This window comes from Cotesia typhae, unplaced genomic scaffold (assembly GCF_013202065.1).
Source record: "Cotesia typhae breed Kobodo isofemale line unplaced genomic scaffold, CoteBio_Ctyphae contig_83, whole genome shotgun sequence".
NCBI classification, from domain to species: Eukaryota; Metazoa; Arthropoda; class Insecta; order Hymenoptera; family Braconidae; genus Cotesia; species Cotesia typhae.
Window position 1 is genome coordinate 1,093,091 of NW_027423769.1, and position 21,186 is coordinate 1,114,276.

General features: G+C 30.5%; 6 protein-coding genes across 13 annotated transcripts; 3 read left to right on the forward strand and 3 right to left on the reverse strand.

The window, feature by feature from the left end:
• Positions 1–84: 84 nt before the first annotated feature.
• On the forward strand, positions 85–3,378 carry LOC141533374 (protein arginine N-methyltransferase 6-like). Of its 2 annotated transcripts, none has more exons than XM_074252246.1 (6): positions 85–362; positions 971–1,228; positions 1,355–1,469; positions 1,561–1,927; positions 1,995–2,514; positions 3,239–3,378. In XM_074252246.1, the coding sequence occupies exons 2-5, from the start codon at positions 1,184–1,186 to the stop codon at positions 2,512–2,514; spliced, it is 1,047 nt and encodes a 348-aa protein (XP_074108347.1). In that variant the 5' UTR covers positions 85–362; positions 971–1,183; the 3' UTR covers positions 3,239–3,378. The 2 variants fall into 2 exon arrangements, with proteins under 2 accessions (XP_074108347.1, XP_074108348.1); XM_074252247.1 differs by lacking the exon at positions 85–362 and adding an exon at positions 403–529.
• Positions 3,198–8,180, reverse strand: Bbc (choline/ethanolaminephosphotransferase 1 bbc). Of its 6 annotated transcripts, XM_074252243.1 has the most exons (10): positions 7,658–8,180; positions 7,162–7,309; positions 6,597–6,719; positions 6,242–6,345; positions 5,904–6,038; positions 4,937–5,065; positions 4,502–4,633; positions 3,850–4,008; positions 3,645–3,770; positions 3,198–3,536 (listed from the first exon to the last, which is right to left on the reverse strand). In XM_074252243.1, the coding sequence occupies exons 1-10, from the start codon at positions 7,898–7,900 to the stop codon at positions 3,375–3,377; spliced, it is 1,461 nt and encodes a 486-aa protein (XP_074108344.1). In that variant the 5' UTR covers positions 7,901–8,180; the 3' UTR covers positions 3,198–3,374. The 6 variants fall into 6 exon arrangements, with proteins under 6 accessions (XP_074108344.1, XP_074108345.1, XP_074108346.1 ...); XM_074252244.1 differs by lacking the exon at positions 5,904–6,038; XM_074252245.1 differs by lacking the exon at positions 4,502–4,633.
• A 664-nt stretch (positions 8,181–8,844) lies between these two features.
• On the forward strand, positions 8,845–10,221 carry Med21 (mediator complex subunit 21). The gene is made up of 2 exons (XM_074251874.1): positions 8,845–9,018; positions 9,488–10,221. The coding sequence occupies exons 1-2, from the start codon at positions 8,977–8,979 to the stop codon at positions 9,995–9,997; spliced, it is 552 nt and encodes a 183-aa protein (XP_074107975.1). The 5' UTR covers positions 8,845–8,976; the 3' UTR covers positions 9,998–10,221.
• A 627-nt stretch (positions 10,222–10,848) lies between these two features.
• Positions 10,849–16,950, reverse strand: Set1 (SET domain containing 1). 2 transcript variants are annotated; one of them, XM_074251875.1, is made up of 6 exons: positions 16,816–16,950; positions 16,500–16,733; positions 13,041–16,241; positions 11,941–12,741; positions 11,518–11,775; positions 10,849–11,283 (listed from the first exon to the last, which is right to left on the reverse strand). In XM_074251875.1, exons 3-6 carry the CDS (start codon positions 16,194–16,196, stop codon positions 11,110–11,112), a joined length of 4,389 nt encoding a protein of 1,462 aa, XP_074107976.1. In that variant the 5' UTR covers positions 16,197–16,241; positions 16,500–16,733; positions 16,816–16,950; the 3' UTR covers positions 10,849–11,109. The 2 variants fall into 2 exon arrangements, with proteins under 2 accessions (XP_074107976.1, XP_074107977.1); XM_074251876.1 differs by having other exon boundaries at positions 16,339–16,733.
• Positions 16,951–18,365: 1,415 nt separating this feature from the next.
• On the reverse strand, positions 18,366–19,801 carry LOC141533386 (uncharacterized). The gene is made up of 3 exons (XM_074252259.1): positions 19,452–19,801; positions 18,818–19,028; positions 18,366–18,709 (listed from the first exon to the last, which is right to left on the reverse strand). The coding sequence occupies exons 2-3, from the start codon at positions 18,909–18,911 to the stop codon at positions 18,366–18,368; spliced, it is 438 nt and encodes a 145-aa protein (XP_074108360.1). The 5' UTR covers positions 18,912–19,028; positions 19,452–19,801.
• A 370-nt stretch (positions 19,802–20,171) lies between these two features.
• On the forward strand, positions 20,172–21,178 carry Uqcr-11 (Ubiquinol-cytochrome c reductase 11 kDa subunit). Its single transcript, XM_074252253.1, has 3 exons — positions 20,172–20,310; positions 20,384–20,483; positions 20,859–21,178. Exons 2-3 carry the CDS (start codon positions 20,388–20,390, stop codon positions 21,030–21,032), a joined length of 270 nt encoding a protein of 89 aa, XP_074108354.1. The 5' UTR covers positions 20,172–20,310; positions 20,384–20,387; the 3' UTR covers positions 21,033–21,178.
• Positions 21,179–21,186: the final 8 nt, after the last annotated feature.

A 21,186-nucleotide genomic window follows, 5' to 3' on the forward strand; every position in this document is an offset into this window, starting at 1 on the left:
TATAGTCTCGGTACATTCAATGATTAAATTCGCCGGCAGCATGCTAAAACGTAGATATTTTTACCTTGATTTACCGGAATTCCTTATTGCGATTTATAAATTCTTTCTTTACTTTATGCTTATTATTTTTTATTCTACGTGAGATTTATAACAAAACAGCAGAAAAGTTTATTGAATTTTTAGAAAAATAAAAATCTATTTTTGTTTCGCGCGTCTTAAATAGATAGCATCTTTCTATTCTTCAGCGGAACTCTTCGCGGATTGTTAATTTATTGCTGCTACAAGAGTCGTTGAGTAATCTTATGATGGTTCTTTTTCGGTTATTTGCATACATTGATGGGCAATAAACATATAAACATAAGGTCATTGTCGCTTGTTTCAGTATAACTTTGGGAGAAGTCAAGTTTAAGTTCTCGAGCGACAAATCTGAAAGAAAATAAATTTATTTATTTATTTTTTTTTTTTCTACTGTCTAATAATTTTTAAATTATAAAAAAATTAGTTAAAAGATCATGTTAAATATTTCAAAGTAAAAAAATAGACAAATAATTACTCACTGAAGTTGGAAGACATTGAAAATTATTTTAAAATTTTATAATAATGCAATTATTATAAAAAAACATTTAATTAAAAAATTCCACATGTGAAAATTAATAAAAATTACAAGTGAAAATTTTTAGAAACATTTTTTTATTGTAATTGATTTTTTAAAAAAATTTTTAAAGTTGATCAACTTTATAGCTGTCGACAGCTGACCGCTAACTTTACTATGATTAAAAATTTTTTTAACAAATTAATTTCAACAAAAAAATGCTTCTAAAAATTTTTACTTGTAGTTTTTTTTAATTTTCACATGTGGAATTTTTTAATTAAATGTTTTTTTATTTTAATTTAATAATTTAATAATTTTTTAAATGTAATAATTCAATTTCTTGAAAATTTCAAAAAAATTTTTACTATCTGTCAACAGTGTTATAATACTTATCATCATAAATTGATAGAGATAGAGATAGTTCTAAGCTTCGTGAATCCTTTGTTTAGTAAAAGCACACGTGACTGTAAGTAATAAGTACACACGTGAAATTAAATTCCTACATCATAACATCAAGTTCGTTAATTAATACCGGCGTCAATCTGTCATTAATTAATAAATAAACTTATCATAAATTAAATAATAATAAACATGGAGACTCCTGATGAATATTTTAGGAGTTATGAAAACCTTGAGGTAAGTAATCTGATATATTATAGATTAATTTTTACTAAAAAAATATTAAAAAACTAACCTAACTTTTTGGAACATTTTTAATAATTATTTATTTAGACAATTAATTAATTATAAAAATTATTTTAGGTCCATGGATTGATGCTGAGTGACAATCCTCGTATGACAGCTTATAAAAATGCTATTTTAGATAAAAAATATTTATTTCATAACAAAATTGTGATGGATGTTGGAGCCGGTACCGGTAAAAATATAAACAAATATATTTCTCAGTTAATTCTCGTCTCATTAAAATATTTTTTATATAAATACTATTAAAAATTATTTTGTTCAAGGAATTCTATCTATTTTTTGCGCGCAAGCTGGAGCAGCTAAAGTATACTCAGTAGAAGCAAGCAAATTATCAGAACTCATTGACCAAGTAGTTGATGAAAATAATTACAAACAAGTTATTAAAATAATTCCTCATAAATTAGAGGATATTAAGCTGGAGATAGATGAAAAAGTAGACATCATAGTTTCTGAGTGGATGGGCTTCTATTTAGTTCACGAAGGAATGCTGGATACAATTTTGACAGCTCGTGATCGATTTTTAAAATCAGACGGACTTATTTTTCCTTGTATTGCTAAATTGTACGCTGTACCGTGTCAAGTTCCTTATTTATTTGAGTTCTGGGAAAATATTTATGGAGTTAAAATGACGTGAGTATTATTTAAAATAAGATTTACTTTTAAATTTATATTTTTTTATTTATTTTAATTTTAATAGATGCATTGGTAAAGCAATGAGAGAACAAAAATCATCAAAACCCGAAATAATTTTAGTTGATCCAAAAGACATAATCGCTGAAGAAAAAATCCTCGCGTGGATTGACTTGAAATCCGCGACTTCAGACGACTTGAATACTATTGGTGGCCAGGATTTAGTATTTCCGTCCACTAAAAACGGCAAATTCGAGGGAGTTTGCATCTGGTGGGACGTCGAGTTTCACGATGATCTGATTTTATCAACCTCACCTTCTGAACCTCCTACTCACTGGAAGCAAACGCTGATTACGCTCCCAAATAATTGCCAAGTCGAACAAGGAGAGCCAATCGCGTTTCGTGTCACGCTTAATCGTGATAATGATAATGATAGGCGGAAATATAATTTAGAGCTGGTGGTTTTGAATCCTGATGAAGCTGACCATGATTTACCGTGTAGTTGTCATTTTACGAAGTGTATTGTCGCGAGAGAATATCTTAAACATCATAGTCAAGAAATAGACACGAATAATGGGTTTGAATAAGTAAGTGAATTTTTTACTTGAAATGTATAATGTAAAAAAATAAAATAAATATTTTTTATTTTTTACAAAATAATAATAATAAATTATTATTGAGGTAAAAATTTTTTTTAATTAAATTGGAATTAAAAATAATAGATACAATAATTGTAATTATTAAAAAAAAAAAAAAAAAAAAAAAAAAACTTTATTTTGTACATACATAACATATGGTCTATTGAATCCATTTTTACAATAATAGATATGAAATATATATTATATGTTTGTTTTATAATAATTTAAATACATTTTTTATTCATTTAATTTCAATTGAACAGTAAAATTTAATAAAAAACTAATCTCATTATGATTTTGACATAAACAAAGAAAAAAAAAATATAAGATTATTATTCAGAGTATTATTATAATGAATAAGTTTCAAAGATTATTTTTTAAAAGTAATTTCGTAGGTTTGTGCTACAAGGTGGAAAAAAAAAAAAAAAAAAAAAGTTGCTTTTTAAATCCAATTAACAATAATTAAATAAAATAATAATTCTAATAAAATTGTGACCTGAATTAATTTTTGATTGAAACGAAAGACCAAACAGAATAAGAAAAAATTCATCAGATTCTTCTAACATAAATAAATAAATGATTTATATCTAGACCGAAAGTATTCTCCGAACGCTTTCCAAATACAAATATGATTAGTTTGATTTTTTATTAATAAAATTAAATTTTTTTTCAGGTTTCGAAACGCACTTTTCCGTACGATCACAGATCTTTTATTTTATTAAATTGCTATGCTAATCTTAATTATATCCCTGCTAAATTTTTTTATTGTATTCATTTAGATTTTTTTTCTTTAATTAATTCTTTAATTATCAGTGATGTTTTTTCGTTGATTTCGTCCGTTGCAACCTATTAGTACCATTTTTATCTGAGTCATTTGAATATGGAATTCTGAATAGCATAATTTTTAGGTGATTACAAATTTCTAAACAAACTTGAGAGCTGTACTTCAAAAAATCAAATGCAACCCAGATCTGAAATAAAAAAAAAATTATTTTGAAATTTTTTGACGAATAAATTATTAAAAAAAATTTTTTTAATTAATTTTTTTTCATAATAATAATTCAATAATTAATACTCACAAAGCACAACCAAAGAACATAGTACTCATCAAAGTAGAAATTGAAATATTGATTAAGGAACAGCATACACGGTCCAATTAACGCAGTATCAAGATATTCCATTTCATTTTTAGTCATATGTGCTACCTAAAAAATAAATAAAATTAATTTACACTCTTAAATAATAAAAAAAAAAATTTTTTTTTTAATTAAATAAAATACTCACGACTAAACGATTAGTAACTTTAGCAGCTACCATTCCAAAGGACAAAATATAAAGCGCTGGATGATTTTGATAAACTTGATCCGCGCTTTTCCGATAAATAATATACGCCGGCACGACGACGAGGCTGAAGGGTATGATCGGCGACAGGACCGACGTTCCCTGGACAAAATAAAATAATTAATAAATCATATTTAAATTTAAAAATTCACAAGAAAAATTTAAAAATAATTTTTTTATTAAAGAAGAAATAGAAAAAATTCATGCAGTTCATTCAACTAATTAGTAACATTGCATTTATTATGAATCACAAGTATGAATTAAATGTAATTATATTAAATGATTAAAATGAAAAAAGATAAAAAAAAAGCAAATTAAATTAAATAAATAGCACAGCCAAATACTTATATTTTTATTAAAAAAAAAAATTAAAACAGTATTTTGTTGTTAAAAATTTTTTTTTAAGTGATCAAGTTAATGTGGAATGTCGTAGCGTATAGAGTAAATTGAAGAATATATTTTTTATAATTATAATTATAATTTAAAAAATTAATTTTGATTAAAAAATAATTTTTGAGTGCTTAAATAATTATTAAAAAATTATTTTTTCTTTCTCTCTCTTTTCATTTTCTTTTTTTTCGTGTTATAAACTTACGGCGACGGTTGAACCATTTTTTCCAACACCACCACCCAGAATAACAGATAAACTGCTTTGTGCAAGTAAAATAGCTATTCCCACAGTGCACCATAACGAAACTACCTTGAGCTCTGTGCCAATCAGTGGCAACTGAACATAAAAATAATTATTTATTCAACTAATAACTAAAAAAACAATAATTATAAATTATAAATTATATTTATAAAAAATAAATAAGCTGAAAATTTTTAAATTATTATTTTTAATTCCGGTGGGAAGCGATAATTTTTTATATTCTTCAGCAGCATACCCAATAAGCATTAAGATGACTCAAAACATAAAATAAATTTATTTTTAATATAAATAGTAAGTTAATTTTTTTTTTTTTTTTTTGCTAATAGTTTTTCTACAGTAGAGATTGCTTATTTCTTCACAGCGAGTTTTATCACTTACTGCTATTGTCGAACCATTTTTGCCGATCCCACCGGACGAAAATGATTTTACAAAGTCTATGAAGACTAAAAAAAATCCGCAATAAAAAATTCCGGATATCAATTGAGACATTGTAGTCATTCCAAGGATCTAAACAAATTTTTTTCCGTCGATTAAAAAATGTTTTTAATTTCTTTTTGGAAAATTTTTCTATTGGAAAAAATTATAAAATTATTTTTTGAAAGTATTTATATTATTTTAGCCCGGTGAATACGCTCTGACAATTCCTGATTTAATTATATGTAATGATACTGTAATTATGTAGATTTAAAAAATGTTTATATGACAAATTATATTGTACTTTGTGAATTTATGATATTTGTAAAAATATAAGCTGATCAGGGTGTTACACTCATCAAGAGCTTTCATTTGAGTACCCACATGCATTTTTGATATATTTTTCATATATACATATATATAATATATATATATATAAATATATGAAAAATTGATGTGGGTACTCAAATGAAAGCTCTTGATGAGTGTAACATCGTAATGAGCTTATATTTTTAAAAATGTCAATAGTTCACGAGATTAAAGGTCATTTATTAATTATGTATCTAGTTAAATATCCATAAATACAGTATCATTTAAAAATAACAAGTCCCATATAAATAAATAAATAATTAAATACTAAATGCATATATGAGGCTAAAAAATATGAAGTATTGAAATGGCTGGAGATAAAGCTATAAAAAAATGATCTAAGAAGAAATATAAAATATTTGTATACATATGCCGGCGTTGAAATGGAATTATGTATTGACATGCCATGCTATATCCTGTCCTCGAGGATATAAAATTTTTAGTAGCAGCAAACATATGATAAAAAAAATTTCAACAATGATTAAATAATTCATTAATCTGTCGTAATTTGTTCTCTTAACAGGATTTAATTATTTTTTTTTTTTAATCATCGTGAACTTACAGCAACAGTCGACCCGTTTTTTCCAACTCCGCCAGTAAAAATAACGGTAAACATCGAATTAAAACTCGATAACGCACAGATGGTTGTTACACCACCGATTAAATATTTTAATTGCAAGCCATTTAAGTAGGGAATCTGTAAACAAATACTTTTCTCGGTTAAATTTGATTATTTTACGGCGACTCCCAGGGTTTTGATCATTGTCAGACGTTTCTGCGCTTCTAACTTTCTTTCATCTAGATATTATAGTGCTTTGATTATGACAAATAGTTGCTGTGAATTTTTGGCTTATATAATAATGATAAGGGATTATTTTATTATATTGAAAAAAATACAACCTCAGTCATCCAAATTTCTGGGCCAAATATCGCAGACGTCAGGTGAATTGAGATTATGGTAAACTGAGCTTCTGTAACATCTATTTTTCCAAATTTCAGTGAACCTGGATAATCATAAATTTTTTTAATTAATTATAAATTATTAAAAAAATTATAAATTACAAAATTTAATTAAAAATTAAAGATTAACTAATAATAATATTAATTTAATAAATTATTAGTGCGTAAAAATATCATTTTGCTTGGCTGAATTTATCTATATTATTAAGATGATGAAAAAAAAATTTTTTTTTCCAGGATAATTATAAAAAAAAAATTGGAAAAAATTTTTTTTAGTAAAATTTATTAACTTTACCTGAAACATAACTCTGCCAGTGCGCGCAGTAAAAAAGTGTCATCGCACAAAAGCACTGGAAAAACATCCAATTAGGATAATGTCCTAATTGCACTGCTATGCATGCCGATAGCGCAACAAAAACTAAAAAAAAAAAAAAAAAAAAATAAAATCAATTAATAATAATAATAACAATAATAAAAATAATTAATAATACACATATCAAATAACTCTATTGTCTTTTAACAATAAATAAGAATAAAACCTCAGTTTAATAGCACATTATCAATTTACTCCTTATCATATTAATATCCCGAGTAGATTGAATTTAAAACGCAAGTGTAAATAATTTATAACAAATATATAAAATCAATTATCAACTCTCTAATTTTTTTTTAATACTCTGTTATAATTATTCTATTAGATCTAATTTAATGACTCGGCATAAAATATTTAATTGCTGACCTTTAAATGTTTATTAAAAATAATATTTTTAATTTTAATTTATTATTAATTTCAATAAAAAAATTTCTAAAAATTTTCAGATGTCAGCTAACTTAATTTTTATAATTAAAAATGATTATACCAGTAGATACAGAATCACATCCATGATCAAACAACTCTCCAAGCGGCGAAGAAGATCCAGTCCTCCTGGCCTGTTTTCCGTCTATAGAATCCAAGCTTTGGTAAATAAATAAACCTAGAGCGCACAAGAAGCAAGCCCATCTTGGTGGCTGTAAAAAAGGAGCATTAATTAATTAATCATCACCAGCCTTAAAAATTTATTAATAAATAAAAAAAAAATATGAAACTAAAATTAGCCGACAGCCAAAAAAAATTTTTTTTTTAAATTAATATTAATTTTTTTTTATATTATTTTTTTATTGCTAGTTTAATTATAAACTAGCAATAAAAAAATATTTTTAAAAAATTGCACGTATAGTTTATTAAATTTTTTACATGTGCAATTTTTTTTTTTTTAATTTTTTAATTGAAATTTTTTCCAAAAAAAAAATTTCTAAAAATTTTGAAATGTCAGCTAACTTAATGTTCATAAAAAAAAAAAAAAAAAATAAGCATACCTCAGCCTTGGCGTCAGGACTATAATAAACAAGAATCAACGTCGTAGCAATATTAATAACAAGTCCTACAATTGTTATAAGATTGGGAGCCAGCCAAAGGGGCACTTTGCTAACCAACCAGTCCCACCAGGGTTGGAGATAACTGTCTAACAAGCTAGCACTCGTGCAGCTGTATTTATGCTCTGACAAGCGCTTGAGTTGTCCAGGTGACAGTATTTTTTCCTTGTAAAACTGCATCATCATCTTAGATTTTTTTTTTTTATAATTACTCGAGTATCTTTAAGGTTTAAATATGAAATAAAAATTTTTTAGTGGTTATTCAACCGTTTTTAGCAGCAATTCAAACTCACAAGTCCAACTAGACATAACAATTATTTAAATTATTTTTTTTTATAAAACTTCACTATCCTTGGAACTTTTATTTCACATTTGGATTATCAACCGGACATTTATTCTTAACCAATTACTATTTATTGGATTTAATATTACTACTGTCAACTATTAACTGTGACATTGATAGTTTTTACCGAAATGTGTGCTCCACATCAGACACACATCGGAATACATCAGTAAATATCATGAATCACGATTAGAATTACTAGAATTTTTTAGTTACTTCTAGAGAGTTTTAATTTTTTTTTATGCCAAGATTTTTCTGTGCTTAAAAAAATTTACTAGAATTTTTTTATGTCTAGCAAGGTCACCAGATTGCACAATACTGAAGTTAGCAGTCAGCTGTCAATTTAAAAAATTTTTTTAACAAATCAATTACAATTAAAAAATGCTTCTAAAAATTTTCACTTGTAATTTTTATTAATTTTGACACGTGGAACTTTTTAATTAATTTTTTTTATATTAATTTAATCGGTATAAAATTCTAAAAAAATTTTCAACATTTGTTGTTAACTTCACTGTCATCTAGATTGCTCGCAGCGCCTCTTCTGGACGGAAGTGTAAGTTGTAGTAACGCGGGATGAATTTAAATTTATTAATGACACTGAAGTTGATATATAAAAATTTTTTTAGATATTTATAACAATTAAATTATTATAAAAGAATTAAATTAAAAAGTTTGATATGTAAAAATTAATAAAAATTACAAGTGAAAATTTTTAGAAGCATTTTTTTTTTGTAATTGATTGATTAAAAAAAATTTTTATCGGGGAGAAGTGAACGCGTTGCTGCCATGCAGTTGTTATATGACATAACCTTAATCTGAACAATAGTCACTAATTAAACGCAAGAATTTTTGATAAAATATTTATTGTTAAAAACAAATAAATATTGTGAGATTTTTTGAAAATAGTTTTTTTTTCAAAATGGCGGACCGCTTGACACAACTTCAAGACACAGTTAATCAGGTATTGTTTTTATGCTTGTCAGGAGTAAAATTTTGTTTTTGTTAACAATTATTTTTATGACATTAAAGTTAGCTATCACTTGACAATTTAAAAAATTTTTTTGGCAATTAATTTTGTTTCAAAAAATTGCATTTGTAGTTTTTTAAAATTTTTAAATATCAATTTTTTTTTTGCCTTAATTTATTTGTTACAAAAATTCTTAAAATTGTTAACTATCTGCAAAGTTTTTTTATTTTGTGATTTTGGAAAATTAACATTATTTATTAATTAAATTTTTATTATTATTATTTTTATTATTTTGAGGTTAGCATATTTGACATAATTAATTATATGATAAATAATTAATTAATAATAAACATATAATAATAATAATAATAAAATAATTAAAAACTGTTATTTTTTTTTATCAAAAAAATTTTTACAAATTAATTTTTTATTTTCATTTATAAATTATTATTAATTTTTTTAGCAAGCCGAGCATTTTTGCAACAGCGTAGGAATCCTCCAACAATACTCGACCCCGAGTAAGTTCCCGGGTTTCGACCGAATAGGAACTCCGCAGCCGCATCAGCAGCAAGAAGACTACGCGGCTTTGTTCGCGACGTTGATCATCAGGTGCGCCAAGGACATCGACACGCTGATCGAGAGCTTGCCGAGCGAGGAGTCTTCCCAGGAGCTCCAGGTGGCGAGTCTCAGCCGCCTCGAGCAAGAGAACCTGGAAGCCGGCGAGCAGCTGGAAGAAGTCGTTCGCCAAGGCGAAGCTCTCTTGCAGCGCATCCAGGCCGCGTTGCAAGACATTGCTCAGAGTCAGCTTGATATGCAGAATCCCATCGCGCCGACAGCCTCGTCGCTTAATCCTGGGATTAATGCTACTCAGTTTCAGCAAGAGGCTTTTAATTCCAACTCTGTGTCTGGTAATGGATCCAATTCTCACGCCAGTCACACGCCTGAAGCTTCAGCTGCTTCAATTAGTCAGTAAACAATTTAATATAAAATAATAATAATTAATAACAATAACAAATAAGTAAGTAATAATAATAAATAATAAGTAATTATAATATTTTAGGATCAACTTAATTAATTTTTGTAATATCAAATATCTTGTTAACATTATTCAATAAATTAATAATATTTATGTATAAAATTTCAAATTAAAAAAAAAAAAATTATTTAAATAAAAATAAGAAATTTTAATTAATATAATTATCTTACCTTTATTATATAATTTTAAAATCAATTTTTTTTACTGTTATTTAATTGAATTAAATTTTACATAAATTTTGGAGTTAAAAAAAAAATAAAGTTTCTGAAATAGAAAATATAATCTACTTTAGAAACTTTATTATAGTTATTTAAAAAATTTATTTTTGATTCATAAATTTATAAATCCACTTTTTAAATTTTAAATAAAATTTTCTTACAAAATAAATTAGTCAAAAAATTTTTTTGTAAATTTTAAAGTAATGTGTGCCAAAAAATGACCTTTGATGATTTTTCCGAGTTTGTCACATCACTAAAATATTTTAAACTTCAATTACATAATTAATAACATAATATATACAAAAAAAAAAAAAATAATAATCATTAATGATAATTAAGTAATAATTTTTGAGCATCGAGTAATTAATTACTTGCAATACCATAAATTTGTTTTTATATTACTCAATTATTTATATATATATATATATATATATATATATATATATATATATATATATATATATATATATATATATATATATATATATATATATATATATATATATATTTTTTTTTTTAATCAAAGGACAAAGGATCCTCCTCGTTTTATAATTAAATTACTTCGTCAACTAGCATTTTGAAAATTGCATTTTTAAAAAATGTTTACATAGGGGATTTATTTACAAAAATATGAGTGGGATATACGATAATTGGAGAATATGATTCATGACGATCACGATTTATGATGAATGATCATTAGAGCTGAGAGGAACAGTAAATATCTTGATGACGATCATCACTCATCATTGTAAGCATCAACAACAATAACAACAAACTTATTATCATTATTATTATTATTATTAAACTGTCTTTGATTAATCTTATCTCGCTCTAGTTGAGGGTACCACGACATTGCGGTGCTCCACACAGACAAGGAATCTTGTCGTCTTCCAGTGGGAACTTGTAGTCGTACGTTATTTCTTCGTTAACACCGATCTGTTGTTTACTGTAAATCACAATTTTTTTCTGGCTCTCTATCGTTATTACTTTTGCGTAGCAATTCGGCTGTAATTATAGTTGTAATCATTAGATTAATATTTATTATTAAAAATAAAAAATTATTTTTTTTAAATTAAGGTAAAAGACCCATCTATTGCAATTTTATTTTAGCTAAAAAAAAAAAAAAATGAAATCAACTATTAAATTTATAAATATAATTTTTTTTTAATTAGAATAAAATTAAAAAGGTCAATAACTGGGTCTTTTACCTTAACAAAAAATATTAATAAAAATATTTACATTGCAACTGTGATTAATGAACCGTGCCAAATTTCCGCACTTGGTAGCATCAATAATAGTATCCAGGTCGATACGGAATAGATAAGAGCTTCCAATACCAGTTGCTTCGTACTGAGATTCACGGAAATCAGCAACGATTGGTCTGATCATTTGTCCAACATACTCGATCACCATTTCGTCAGCAGCTATTGGTTCCATAGCAAAGAGACCCCAGTCGTGGATTCCGGACTTGGCGAACTTGAGTTGTTTCTTACGGAACTGCAAAAAAAAATAATTTAAATAGTCTCAAAAAATAATTGAAAAAAAAATTAATAAAAAAAAAAAAAAAATAATAAATAATCAAAAAAATTATTTTAAAAATTAATTAAAAAAAAAAAAAAAATAATTTAAATATTTAAAAAAATTAAAATAAATTTTATGAACCTTCAATTGATTGAACTTGAGCAGATCACTGTCAGTATCAATACCAAAAGCAGTAAGTAGCCTTCTCTGATTACTCCTAGCTTCTCTGCTAAGTGCCTGCATTTTTCCAGTAAGTCCTTTGAGGTTTCCTTTGGGCCCATTAGCCATTCCTTCCCCGGTGGCATAAACGCTGGTCAGTTCAACATCATTGGACCGCTGGATACTCTGAGCATAATGATGTTTGTGCTTCATTTTCTCCCGGACGTCAACCTTGTAGAACCCTTCAGTCCTGGCGCTTCCCGTCGCGTGGATTCTCACCTCGTCGCGCTTCCTTCTCTTCGCCGGGTTAGGAATATCAGTCGCCGGGTGGTCCACCCAGTGAGTATCATTGAGCCAGTAGCCCTGAGTGTCGTTTGCCAGCAAGGCTTCGTAACTCCGGCGCAGGTACTCTATGTCTTCGTGGTCGATTCCGCGAGTCAGGAACTCGTACAAGACTCCCATCTCCGCCATTATATCGCGTTCCTTGTAGCTCATCGTCAGAGCTTCCGGGAACCTCTTCTGCAACCTTTCTTTCTCGTACGAGAACATTTTGTCATTTATATTTTCCTTCTCGTGAATTTTCTCGTGGTTCTTCGTCGCTAATTTAGTGTGCTTGTTGTACTTCCTCTTCTCCGTTGGTTCTCTTGGAATCTCCGGCTTGGGTTTTACTGGAGATGGTTTTGGTTTTGTAGGGGACGTCGTTGGGGCTGATGGTGGTGCTGGTAAAGGTTCGGCAGTTGGTGGTGGAAGAGAATATGAGTGTTCGATAAACACTTGGGATACCTGACAATTTACAAAAAAATTAATAATTAAAAATTTTTGTTAAAAAAATCATTATTTAAAAAAATTTGAAAAAATACTAATTAAAAAAAATGACTACTAAATTTTCAAAAAAAAAAAAAAAATTTTAATTATAAGCATCTTAATTATATTTTTAAATGTTATATATTATTGTATCTACTGTTGCAATAATTATTTTGTAAACTTTGCCATTTGTCAACTGTCTTGGCATAATTAAATAAATAAATAAATAAATAATTAATCAACCCTATCAATAAAAATACCCTTCAAAAATAATTTACCTGAGAACTAGAAGTACTAGGACTCCGCTGTCCATTCATCTTCAACTCAGACTCAGCTTGATACCTCAACCTACGAATAGCCAAGCTCTCTTCTTCCTCTGAGTCAGTCGTCGGAATCTCACTGAACATCTCAATCTTCTCAGCTTCCTTCAGAATAGGTTCATTATTAATATACTTCTCGGACATGTTCTCAATAGCCCTGATGATATTCGGCTGAATAGGCCCTGGGCTCTTGTGCCTGATAATATTATCCTGTCCAGCCAGAGTCATCAGCGCTTCAGCAGCAGAGTTCTCCATCTTCTGAATATCCCTGCCGGGTTCACCCTCAAGGACCTTAGCTCTCTTACTCTCCAGGTCTTCCCTAACTAAACTAGCAACCGGAGAAGCTTCATTATTGATCTCCGGCAAGCTATCATCTAACCCAATCTCTAAGTCGGGTATCGGAGTCTCCCTTCCTTTAGGAGTTGGACAGTCCAAGGACCTGAGGATAGCCAGCTCCATGAGAATCTCCGGGTCTTGGCTATCACGTGCCAGTGGCCGGTGGTCGGACAGCCTGCTATCAGAATCAGCCTCATCATCAGAACTATCACTGGAGCTAGAACTTTCAGACCCAGAACTAGCCGTGGAAGTCGTGCTGGAAATAGAAGAGGCACTGGAAATAGCTCTCTTGGGTTTAGAAGGCGAAGTCTCCGAGAAGTCCAGGTCACTATCACTGTCAATAAGCTCAGTGTCCATCCTATCGGACTGTCGGCTGTCCTCGTCTTGCGGAGGCGGACTGGGAGCTTTGACCTTCCTTCTAAACGACGGCATCTTGGGCATAGTAGCCCTGAGCCCAACTCCGCTGAAGCTATCGTAATTAAACCCAGCTGGAACCGCTTGCTCCAAGAAATTCGTTGTCGGTTTAGCAGGCTCCTCCTTAACCGCACTAACAAGAAGAATTTCCTCACTGGCATCTCTCTTCTCATTTTTCTTCTCATCCCACCAGACTTCAAACAATTTAAACGCGGTATTTTCGACCATTTTTTTATTAAAATCCTTCTTAAGAATCTGCTTGAGCTCATTGACCACCCGATCAAGCACCCCATTAATCGTCGGGCCCTGAGGATTGTCCTTAGTAATATTATGATTGGCCATCGCGAGTCTAGAATGAAAGTTAGGATAATAATTGCCAGTCTGATTCCCAGGAATCGCGGCCGAAGAATGATACTGACTCGGCATGTAAGGAGTTCCATAGGGATACGGATACTGAGCAGGCCTTGGCCAGTTGTACATGTCACTGGGCGGCGGGTAAGCCAGGTGACCGGGATAGTGGCCCCCGGGGTACAAATGATTAGCGGGTTCCGCTTGAGCAATAACTTGTTCAATTTTTTCATCCCCAGAACTCAGCGAGCTAAGGGACATTCTGTCATCGTCCGGCGGAGGAGGAGGCGGGGGATCTTTCGGAGGCTCAGGCTCTCCGTCAATAGCAGCTGGACTGTAGCTGCCCAGCAGAGCCTCGTCCTCGCTGGAACTAATCACACTGCCCAGGTCTTCGTCTACCAAAGTACCCAATTTATCAATATTATTCTCATGAGGCTTCTTGCGGTCTTTACTACGCTCAGTCTTTTTATCAAAACACGTTTTATAAACATCTTCCGAGACAAAAGGACTCGGAGGGTTGGACAGCATTTCTTCCTCAGGCTGCTGAGATTTTTTGTCTTCCTCAGAATCGCTCCCGAACTGCAGAAACGGTGGCGCCATCCCGCCGGCTTTGTCCTTGAGCAGCATCGCGATTCTGGTGTCCAAGTCTAAAGTCTTCTTGGCCTCTTCCGGGGAATTCCGGGGAGTTTTAGGCGAGGGCTGGCTCTGGGATTCTTTATTGTCCTTCTTGGACTTGGCAGGCGGTTTAGAAGGTGGCAGCACCGTCTCTACTGTTCCAGGTGGCGCGACGTGGGAAGGCCACATGGGGTAGCTGGAGTTCCCTGGCCACCAGACAGGCCCGCTGGGTTGGATCGGCGGCGTAGGAACCACTGGAGCCGGAGGAAGAGGCGCCGGGATTCCCGGGACATAACTGCTGGGCTGATGATGATAACTAGAATAATAATAGTCATAACTAGCAGGCGTGGAACCCTGGGAGTAGGTGCTGGAGTAATTAATATCACTCGGCGTGGTTCCGTAGCCTAAATCACTGCTGGTGCTGCCACCAGGCGTCGGGTAGTCTCTGTACTTTCCGAATCTGGAGTTTTCAATATAACTGTCATTATTTCTACTTTTTTCTAAGCTCGTATTTTTTTTTCTATAATCATCACGCTCCTCGGGTGGCTTCTCAACAGGTGTCTGCTTGCCGATCACTTCAGGCTCGGCTTTAATAACCTCCTTCTCAATTTTCTTCTCAGGTTTTTTTTCTTTAGTCAAGTCGTTGTAAATCTTCTTGCATTCTTCACCAAACGCGTCAAGAAACACCCGGAGAACTTTCCCCATCACAGACGTATTGTTCAACTTGTCAACACAACCCTTGGAAGCCTTGGTAGTCTCAAAAATGACTCTCGCGATACCCAGGTGCTTGTTAGTCACCGGATGGTAATAAATAGTAAGCTCCTCGATCACCCCGAACTTCTGGACCATGTCGCCCAAAAATGTCCGGTCTATATTGTCATTTAGGTGGCAAAAGGTCACCTCTAGCGGTGGAGGCTCACCGCAATAATTAGCGTCTATTTTAAACCTCGGGACCGGCAGGTCCAGCTGCTCCAACCGCGTCCAGATTCGCGTCAGCTGAGACCTGGGGTCTCGCGGCTGCACTACCGGGCACGTCGGGTCGCCCTGGACCACTCCGTCGTACCTGATTACTTTCTGCGCTCCTTTTACGAGAAATGGATCTACTAGTAATTTAAAGCTCTTGAACTTCTGGACGGGCGGTTGTTGTCCTCCTCCCTGGCCACCCGGAGGGACCACCGGAGACTCTCTCGAGTGAGAGCCGTGCCCGTGGACATACTTAGGCGGGAAACTCTGGGGCGTCGACTGGCCAGAGCCGGAGGAAGATGAGTGATGCTGGTAATGGTGGTGGTGATGCTGAGAATGTTGATGCGGCTGATGGTGGTGGTGGTGGTGGTGGTGGTGGTGGTGCGAGTGTGCATGGGAATGGTTATGCCCATGTCCATGTCTCTCCATACCGTTCATTGCCTCCGGGCATCATCCGTTCATGTCAAAGTCAATCTTTGCTACCTGCAAGAAAAATTTTTTTTATTACAAAAAAAAAAAATTTTTTTTTTTTATTTATTTAAAATTTATTTTATTCGTAATTATTATTTGTCAACATTACCACGGACAATACTCGTAATGTCAGCCTAGTTTCACAAACTATAAATATTCGACATAACCTCCAAGGTACTGTTAAAGACACCTTATTTGTTTAGAGTTAGTGTATGTGGTAATTAACTAGTTATTATCTACAATACCAAATAGTAGTAACTGATGATAAACCTTGAAAATCTTCAGGTAGGATTCCGGTCAGATTCCATCCTCTGGTGTACTAATTTAAATAAACTCTGGGAATCTAAATCCGTATCTGGTACTCGGCTCGTCAGGACTAAATGTGTCTCTCGGTTGTTTATTATTATTAAATATAAAATATATAATTTTGAGGTTCCTTGCTTAATCTTTGGCCAGTCTTGTCTAGTTGTTTCTGCTGTCTTGGATGCACTGAGATAATTGCGGCTGTAAATATATATATATATATATATATATATATATATATATATATATATATATATATATATATATATAACTATGTACAAACTCGGTACTGCCAGAGAGTAGTACTCTTTACTTTGATGCTGATTTATTTAGATATATATTTACGTATACATACACCACACACTTTTTTTTTTATTAATGTATTTACACACACACACACACACACGCACAATATACAGATATTATTATATTTAACGCCGTGTAGTTTTCATTCTGACTACGAATTTGTTTCTGATGAAATTAACAGCAGGCGGCGACGGGTAGACCTCTATAGCCATGAAAGTGATGACTTAAATAACCGATAACATAGGTTCCGATGACTTGAATTCCTATAGCCCAGATTCCGATAGCCAAGATTTTTAATTACCAAGATTCCGATAGCCAAGATTTTTGATTGGATATAATCCCATTAACCCAGAATCCCGATGGAGTAAAATTCCAAATGCATCTGTGAAAAATTTTTATTCAGATAGGTGGCGCTATTTTATTGCAGCTCATATTTTCCATAATACTTTAAGACTGTTTACATCAAACGACAGCACATTATAAGGAGTAATTTTAAAAAATTTTTAAAGTTTTAAAATTTTGATTCTAATTCCGTATAGAACTAATTATATTTGTAATTAATTAATTAATTAATTTTAAATAATTAAATAGAAAGGTATAACACCAAATTAATAATGAATTTTTTTATTTTAAGATTTTTTAATTATTTTAATATAAAAACTAATCACTCAAAATTTATAAAATTTTATTTTTCAAATATACCATAGCTACTATTAGAAAAATTTAATAATGGAGAAATCCAGATACAATGCTTTAAATAGTTATTTAAAAATGATCTAGGTTGGTCAAACATTAACGAAATTAAAGCTTTATTACTTCTAATTTTTTTGGTTTTTAAATGTAGTATTAGAAAAAAAAAAATAAAAAAAAATATCATAGAGCTTCCTTCTATTTTTTATGTTAATAAAAAAAGAAAAAAAAAAAAATTAGGAAAACAGTTGACCCTGATGAAGACCATTTCTACAACTTCCCACTAATTCCATACCTAGGCACTTAAAATTGCATTTATGACGTTTTTCGAGCTCTTCAAGCTTTTGAAAAAAATTTTTCGATTTAATTCAATTAATAAAAATTTTTAAAAATTATTAAAACTCGGCTAATGTATGAAAAATTTTTTAATATATATTTGATAATTTTAAGAATTTTATAACAAATAAATTGTAACAAAAAAATTTACATTTAGAATTTACAAAAATAACAAATGTAATTTTATAAAAATAATATTTTTGTTCAATAAAATAAAATATTATAAAGTGAGTGCTACGGTCACTGAAATTAAAACTTTACATGACTTAATTTGTTACAATAAAATATAACTCAATTTTTATCATGACAGTTATGATAAATAATTATTATTGAAAAAATTTTATTCAATATTTTTATACATTTTCAATCAATATATTTTTCAGTATGTTGAAATTTATTCTAATTTATATTTCACTGAAAAAACAAATTTTTATAATATTACAAAATTAGCGCTTCCGGAGAAATTATTTAACTAACTTCATATATTGTATTTATTAAAAATTATATACTTATAATAAAAACAGTAATAATAATAATGGATTTTTCCGCTGTAGAGACTCCCTTGACAGTCTGAGAGGAGTGCGGGCGATCGTTAAGCAGAGAAGAGACTAAATTTACTGCAAGTGGTGCTGATAAATGCGCTTCTTCCAATTTCAAGTGCTCGTAACTATCAACTTGCTCGGAGGAGTGTCCCTTTGCCGGAATGTCGACTGACTCTTGGCCTTTAGCGAGTCCGCGGTACAGTCGCTTAACAATTGACCCAGGCTGAATATTGATATCTCGGAGGTAATGATCATAAGGGAGGTTATCGCCTGAGTGGACAGGAATCACAGCAGGCTCAGTCCCTGTCAGTATAACACCACTGGCTTAACTGGTGAACCTGGAATTGTTACTTACACCCTTCACTGCTCCTCTTTGCTTTTTGCCTCGGTTTTTACGTACGTAATGCTTACGTCGTTGTCTGTTAGTTGGTCCAGCTGGTGCACCTGGATTTTTAGCGTCGAAATTATGCAACTCCAGCACTGCGATACGGTTAAGCCTGGGCATTGCGTGACTTGTGGGCTGCCGATTGGGTCGTTGGAGCTCGACGATGAGCCAAATTACGAAGAATTGCTCGTACAATATACCTGGGAGGCCCTCGACGAATCATTGGTCGTAAATGGCCTGTTTAGAATAGTTTTTATTAATTATTTTTATTTTTATTATATTTTAATAATGAATTCTAGTGACCTCCAGTTTAATTATTAAGATAAAATTTTAGATTGATATTTTTTTATCATCAGGTGTTTTTGGATGAAATTAAAAAAATAATATTTTATTATTAGTTATTTTATGAACTAATTAAAAAAATAAAAATGTTAATAGTAGCTATGGTATATTTGAAAAATAAAATTTTATAAATTTTGAGTGATTAGTTTTTATATTAAAATAATTAAAAAATCTTAAAATAAAAAAATTCATTATTAATTTGGTGTTATACCTTTCTATTTAATTATTTAAAATTAATTAATTAATTAATTACAAATATAATTAGTTCTATACGGAATTAGAATCAAAATTTTAAAACTTTAAAAATTTTTAAATTACTCCTTATAATGTGCTGTCGTTTGATGTAAACAGTCTTAAAGTATTATGGAAAATATGAGCTGCAATAAAATAGCGCCACCTATCTGAATAAAAATTTTTTCACAGATGCATTTGGAATTTTACTCCATCGGGATTCTGGGTTAATGGGATTATATCCAATCAAAAATCTTGGCTATCGGAATCTTGGTAATTAAAAATCTTGGCTATCGGAATCTTGGTAATTAAAAATCTTGGCTATCGGAATCTTGGTAATCGGAATCTGGGCTATAGGAATTCAAGTCATCGGAACCTATGTTATCGGTTATTTAAGTCATCACTTTCATGGCTATAGAGGTCTACCCGCGGCGACACGCCAGCATAAATACACATCACTAACACACACTTGTCAACGCAAATCCCTTGTATAGCAAACATTATCTTTTACTTAACTGGTGTTGCATTTTTATAGTTCACACATCCATATTTATTGCCAAGGTATCAAATTTTACGGCAAGATGGCAGCTGCTACTTATTGCTTTTTCATTTCGCAGACTGCAGCGCCACTTGTGGCGCGTCTTAGAATTAAAATTAAACTAATAACACTGAAGTTAGCCGTCAGCTGACAATACTGAAGTTAGCTGTCAGTTGTCAATTAAAAAAATTTTTTTAATAAATTAATTACAATAAAAAAATACTTCTGAAAATTTTCACTTGTAATTTTTTTATTAATTTTCACATGTGAAACTTTTTAATTTAATTTTTTTTAAAGTAGACTGTAAATTATTTTGCCGGCAGTGACATCTGTAATAAATATAGACATTAAAATTAGATCTTTAGAAGTGAAGACATTACAGATTGATCAAACGCGAGGAGTATTATTGTAATAATTAATAATTATTGTTGTAATTTTTATTTAATTGTTGAGTTTTAGTAATTTAAAAATTGTTTTTTAGCGCAATGTCATTCCTGCAGAATTTCATGGCCCGCTTCGTGCCGGTGGTTAAGGCCTCTGACGAGGATGCCGAATTGGTTGATCCGCAGAGAATATTGCGAGCAAGTTAATTTTTTTATAAACATTACGTAATTTTTTTTTAGATTACCTTTTTTTTGAGTAATTTTTTTATAAAACTAAAATAAGCCTATAGAAAAATTTTTATAGACAGTGTTGAAATTTTTTTGAGTCAAGGAGACATGACACTTGAAAATAAATACTCGACCATTTTTTATTTTACTTAATAAATTAATTAATTATAGAGAATAATTTTTAAAAAATTGTAATTTTATAAATTAAAAAAAAAATATTTTTAATTATTTACATTTAATATTTAATTATTAATCCTGATAATTTGACAGCATAAAAAATTGTAATCTAAAATTTACTCTTGAAAAAAAAATTATTTTTAATAATTAAATTGAATTTTTTCTCAGGAAAAATGCCAACAGCAGCCAAAGTGCATTAAATTTCAAGAAAGACTATCAACATGCACTGATCGAGTAAACTCTCGTACCAAGACCGAGGAGACTTGTCTCGAAGAGCTGATCGACTATGTCAGCTGTGTCGATCACTGTGCATCTCACGATCTCTTCAGTAAGCTTAAATAAATAAATAAATACTTAAAGTAATTATTTAATTAACAATAACACAATGTTGAATTATTGAAACGCTGAGAATATTATACTAGCTCTATATTTACCTCGTTGTATATAAAAACTCATGTTAGAAATAAAAAATAAATAATCGAATTAAACATATTGA

Bases quoted from the DNA above. Each gene is read 5' to 3' on its own strand.
- LOC141533374 (XM_074252246.1), top strand. From the start codon at position 1,184: ATGGAGACTCCTGATGAATATTTTAGGAGTTATGAAAACCTTGAG. The intron at 1,229-1,354 runs GTAAGTAATCTG...AAATTATTTTAG, and splicing joins GGAGTTATGAAAACCTTGAG to GTCCATGGATTGATGCTGAG. The intron at 1,470-1,560 runs GTAAAAATATAA...ATTTTGTTCAAG, and splicing joins GGATGTTGGAGCCGGTACCG to GAATTCTATCTATTTTTTGC.
- Bbc (XM_074252243.1), bottom strand. From the start codon at position 7,900: ATGATGATGCAGTTTTACAAGGAAAAAATACTGTCACCTGGACAACTC. The intron at 6,346-6,596 runs GTAAAGTTAATA...ATGATTATCCAG, and splicing joins CTGGCAGAGTTATGTTTCAG to GTTCACTGAAATTTGGAAAA. The intron at 4,009-4,501 runs GTAAGTTTATAA...TATTTTGTCCAG, and splicing joins AAAATGGTTCAACCGTCGCC to GGAACGTCGGTCCTGTCGCC.
- Med21 (XM_074251874.1), top strand. From the start codon at position 8,977: ATGGCGGACCGCTTGACACAACTTCAAGACACAGTTAATCAG. The intron at 9,019-9,487 runs GTATTGTTTTTA...TAATTTTTTTAG, and splicing joins TTCAAGACACAGTTAATCAG to CAAGCCGAGCATTTTTGCAA.
- Set1 (XM_074251875.1), bottom strand. From the start codon at position 16,196: ATGAACGGTATGGAGAGACATGGACATGGGCATAACCATTCCCATGCA. The intron at 11,776-11,940 runs GTTCATAAAATT...TTTTTTTTGCAG, and splicing joins TCAAGTTCAATCAATTGAAG to TTCCGTAAGAAACAACTCAA. The intron at 11,284-11,517 runs GTAAATATTTTT...CTATAATTACAG, and splicing joins TCATTAATCACAGTTGCAAT to CCGAATTGCTACGCAAAAGT.
- LOC141533386 (XM_074252259.1), bottom strand. From the start codon at position 18,911: ATGCCCAGGCTTAACCGTATCGCAGTGCTGGAGTTGCATAATTTCGAC. The intron at 18,710-18,817 runs GTAAGCATTACG...TTATACTGACAG, and splicing joins ACCAACTAACAGACAACGAC to GGACTGAGCCTGCTGTGATT.
- Uqcr-11 (XM_074252253.1), top strand. From the start codon at position 20,388: ATGTCATTCCTGCAGAATTTCATGGCCCGCTTCGTGCCGGTGGTTAAG. The intron at 20,484-20,858 runs GCAAGTTAATTT...ATTTTTTCTCAG, and splicing joins ATCCGCAGAGAATATTGCGA to GAAAAATGCCAACAGCAGCC.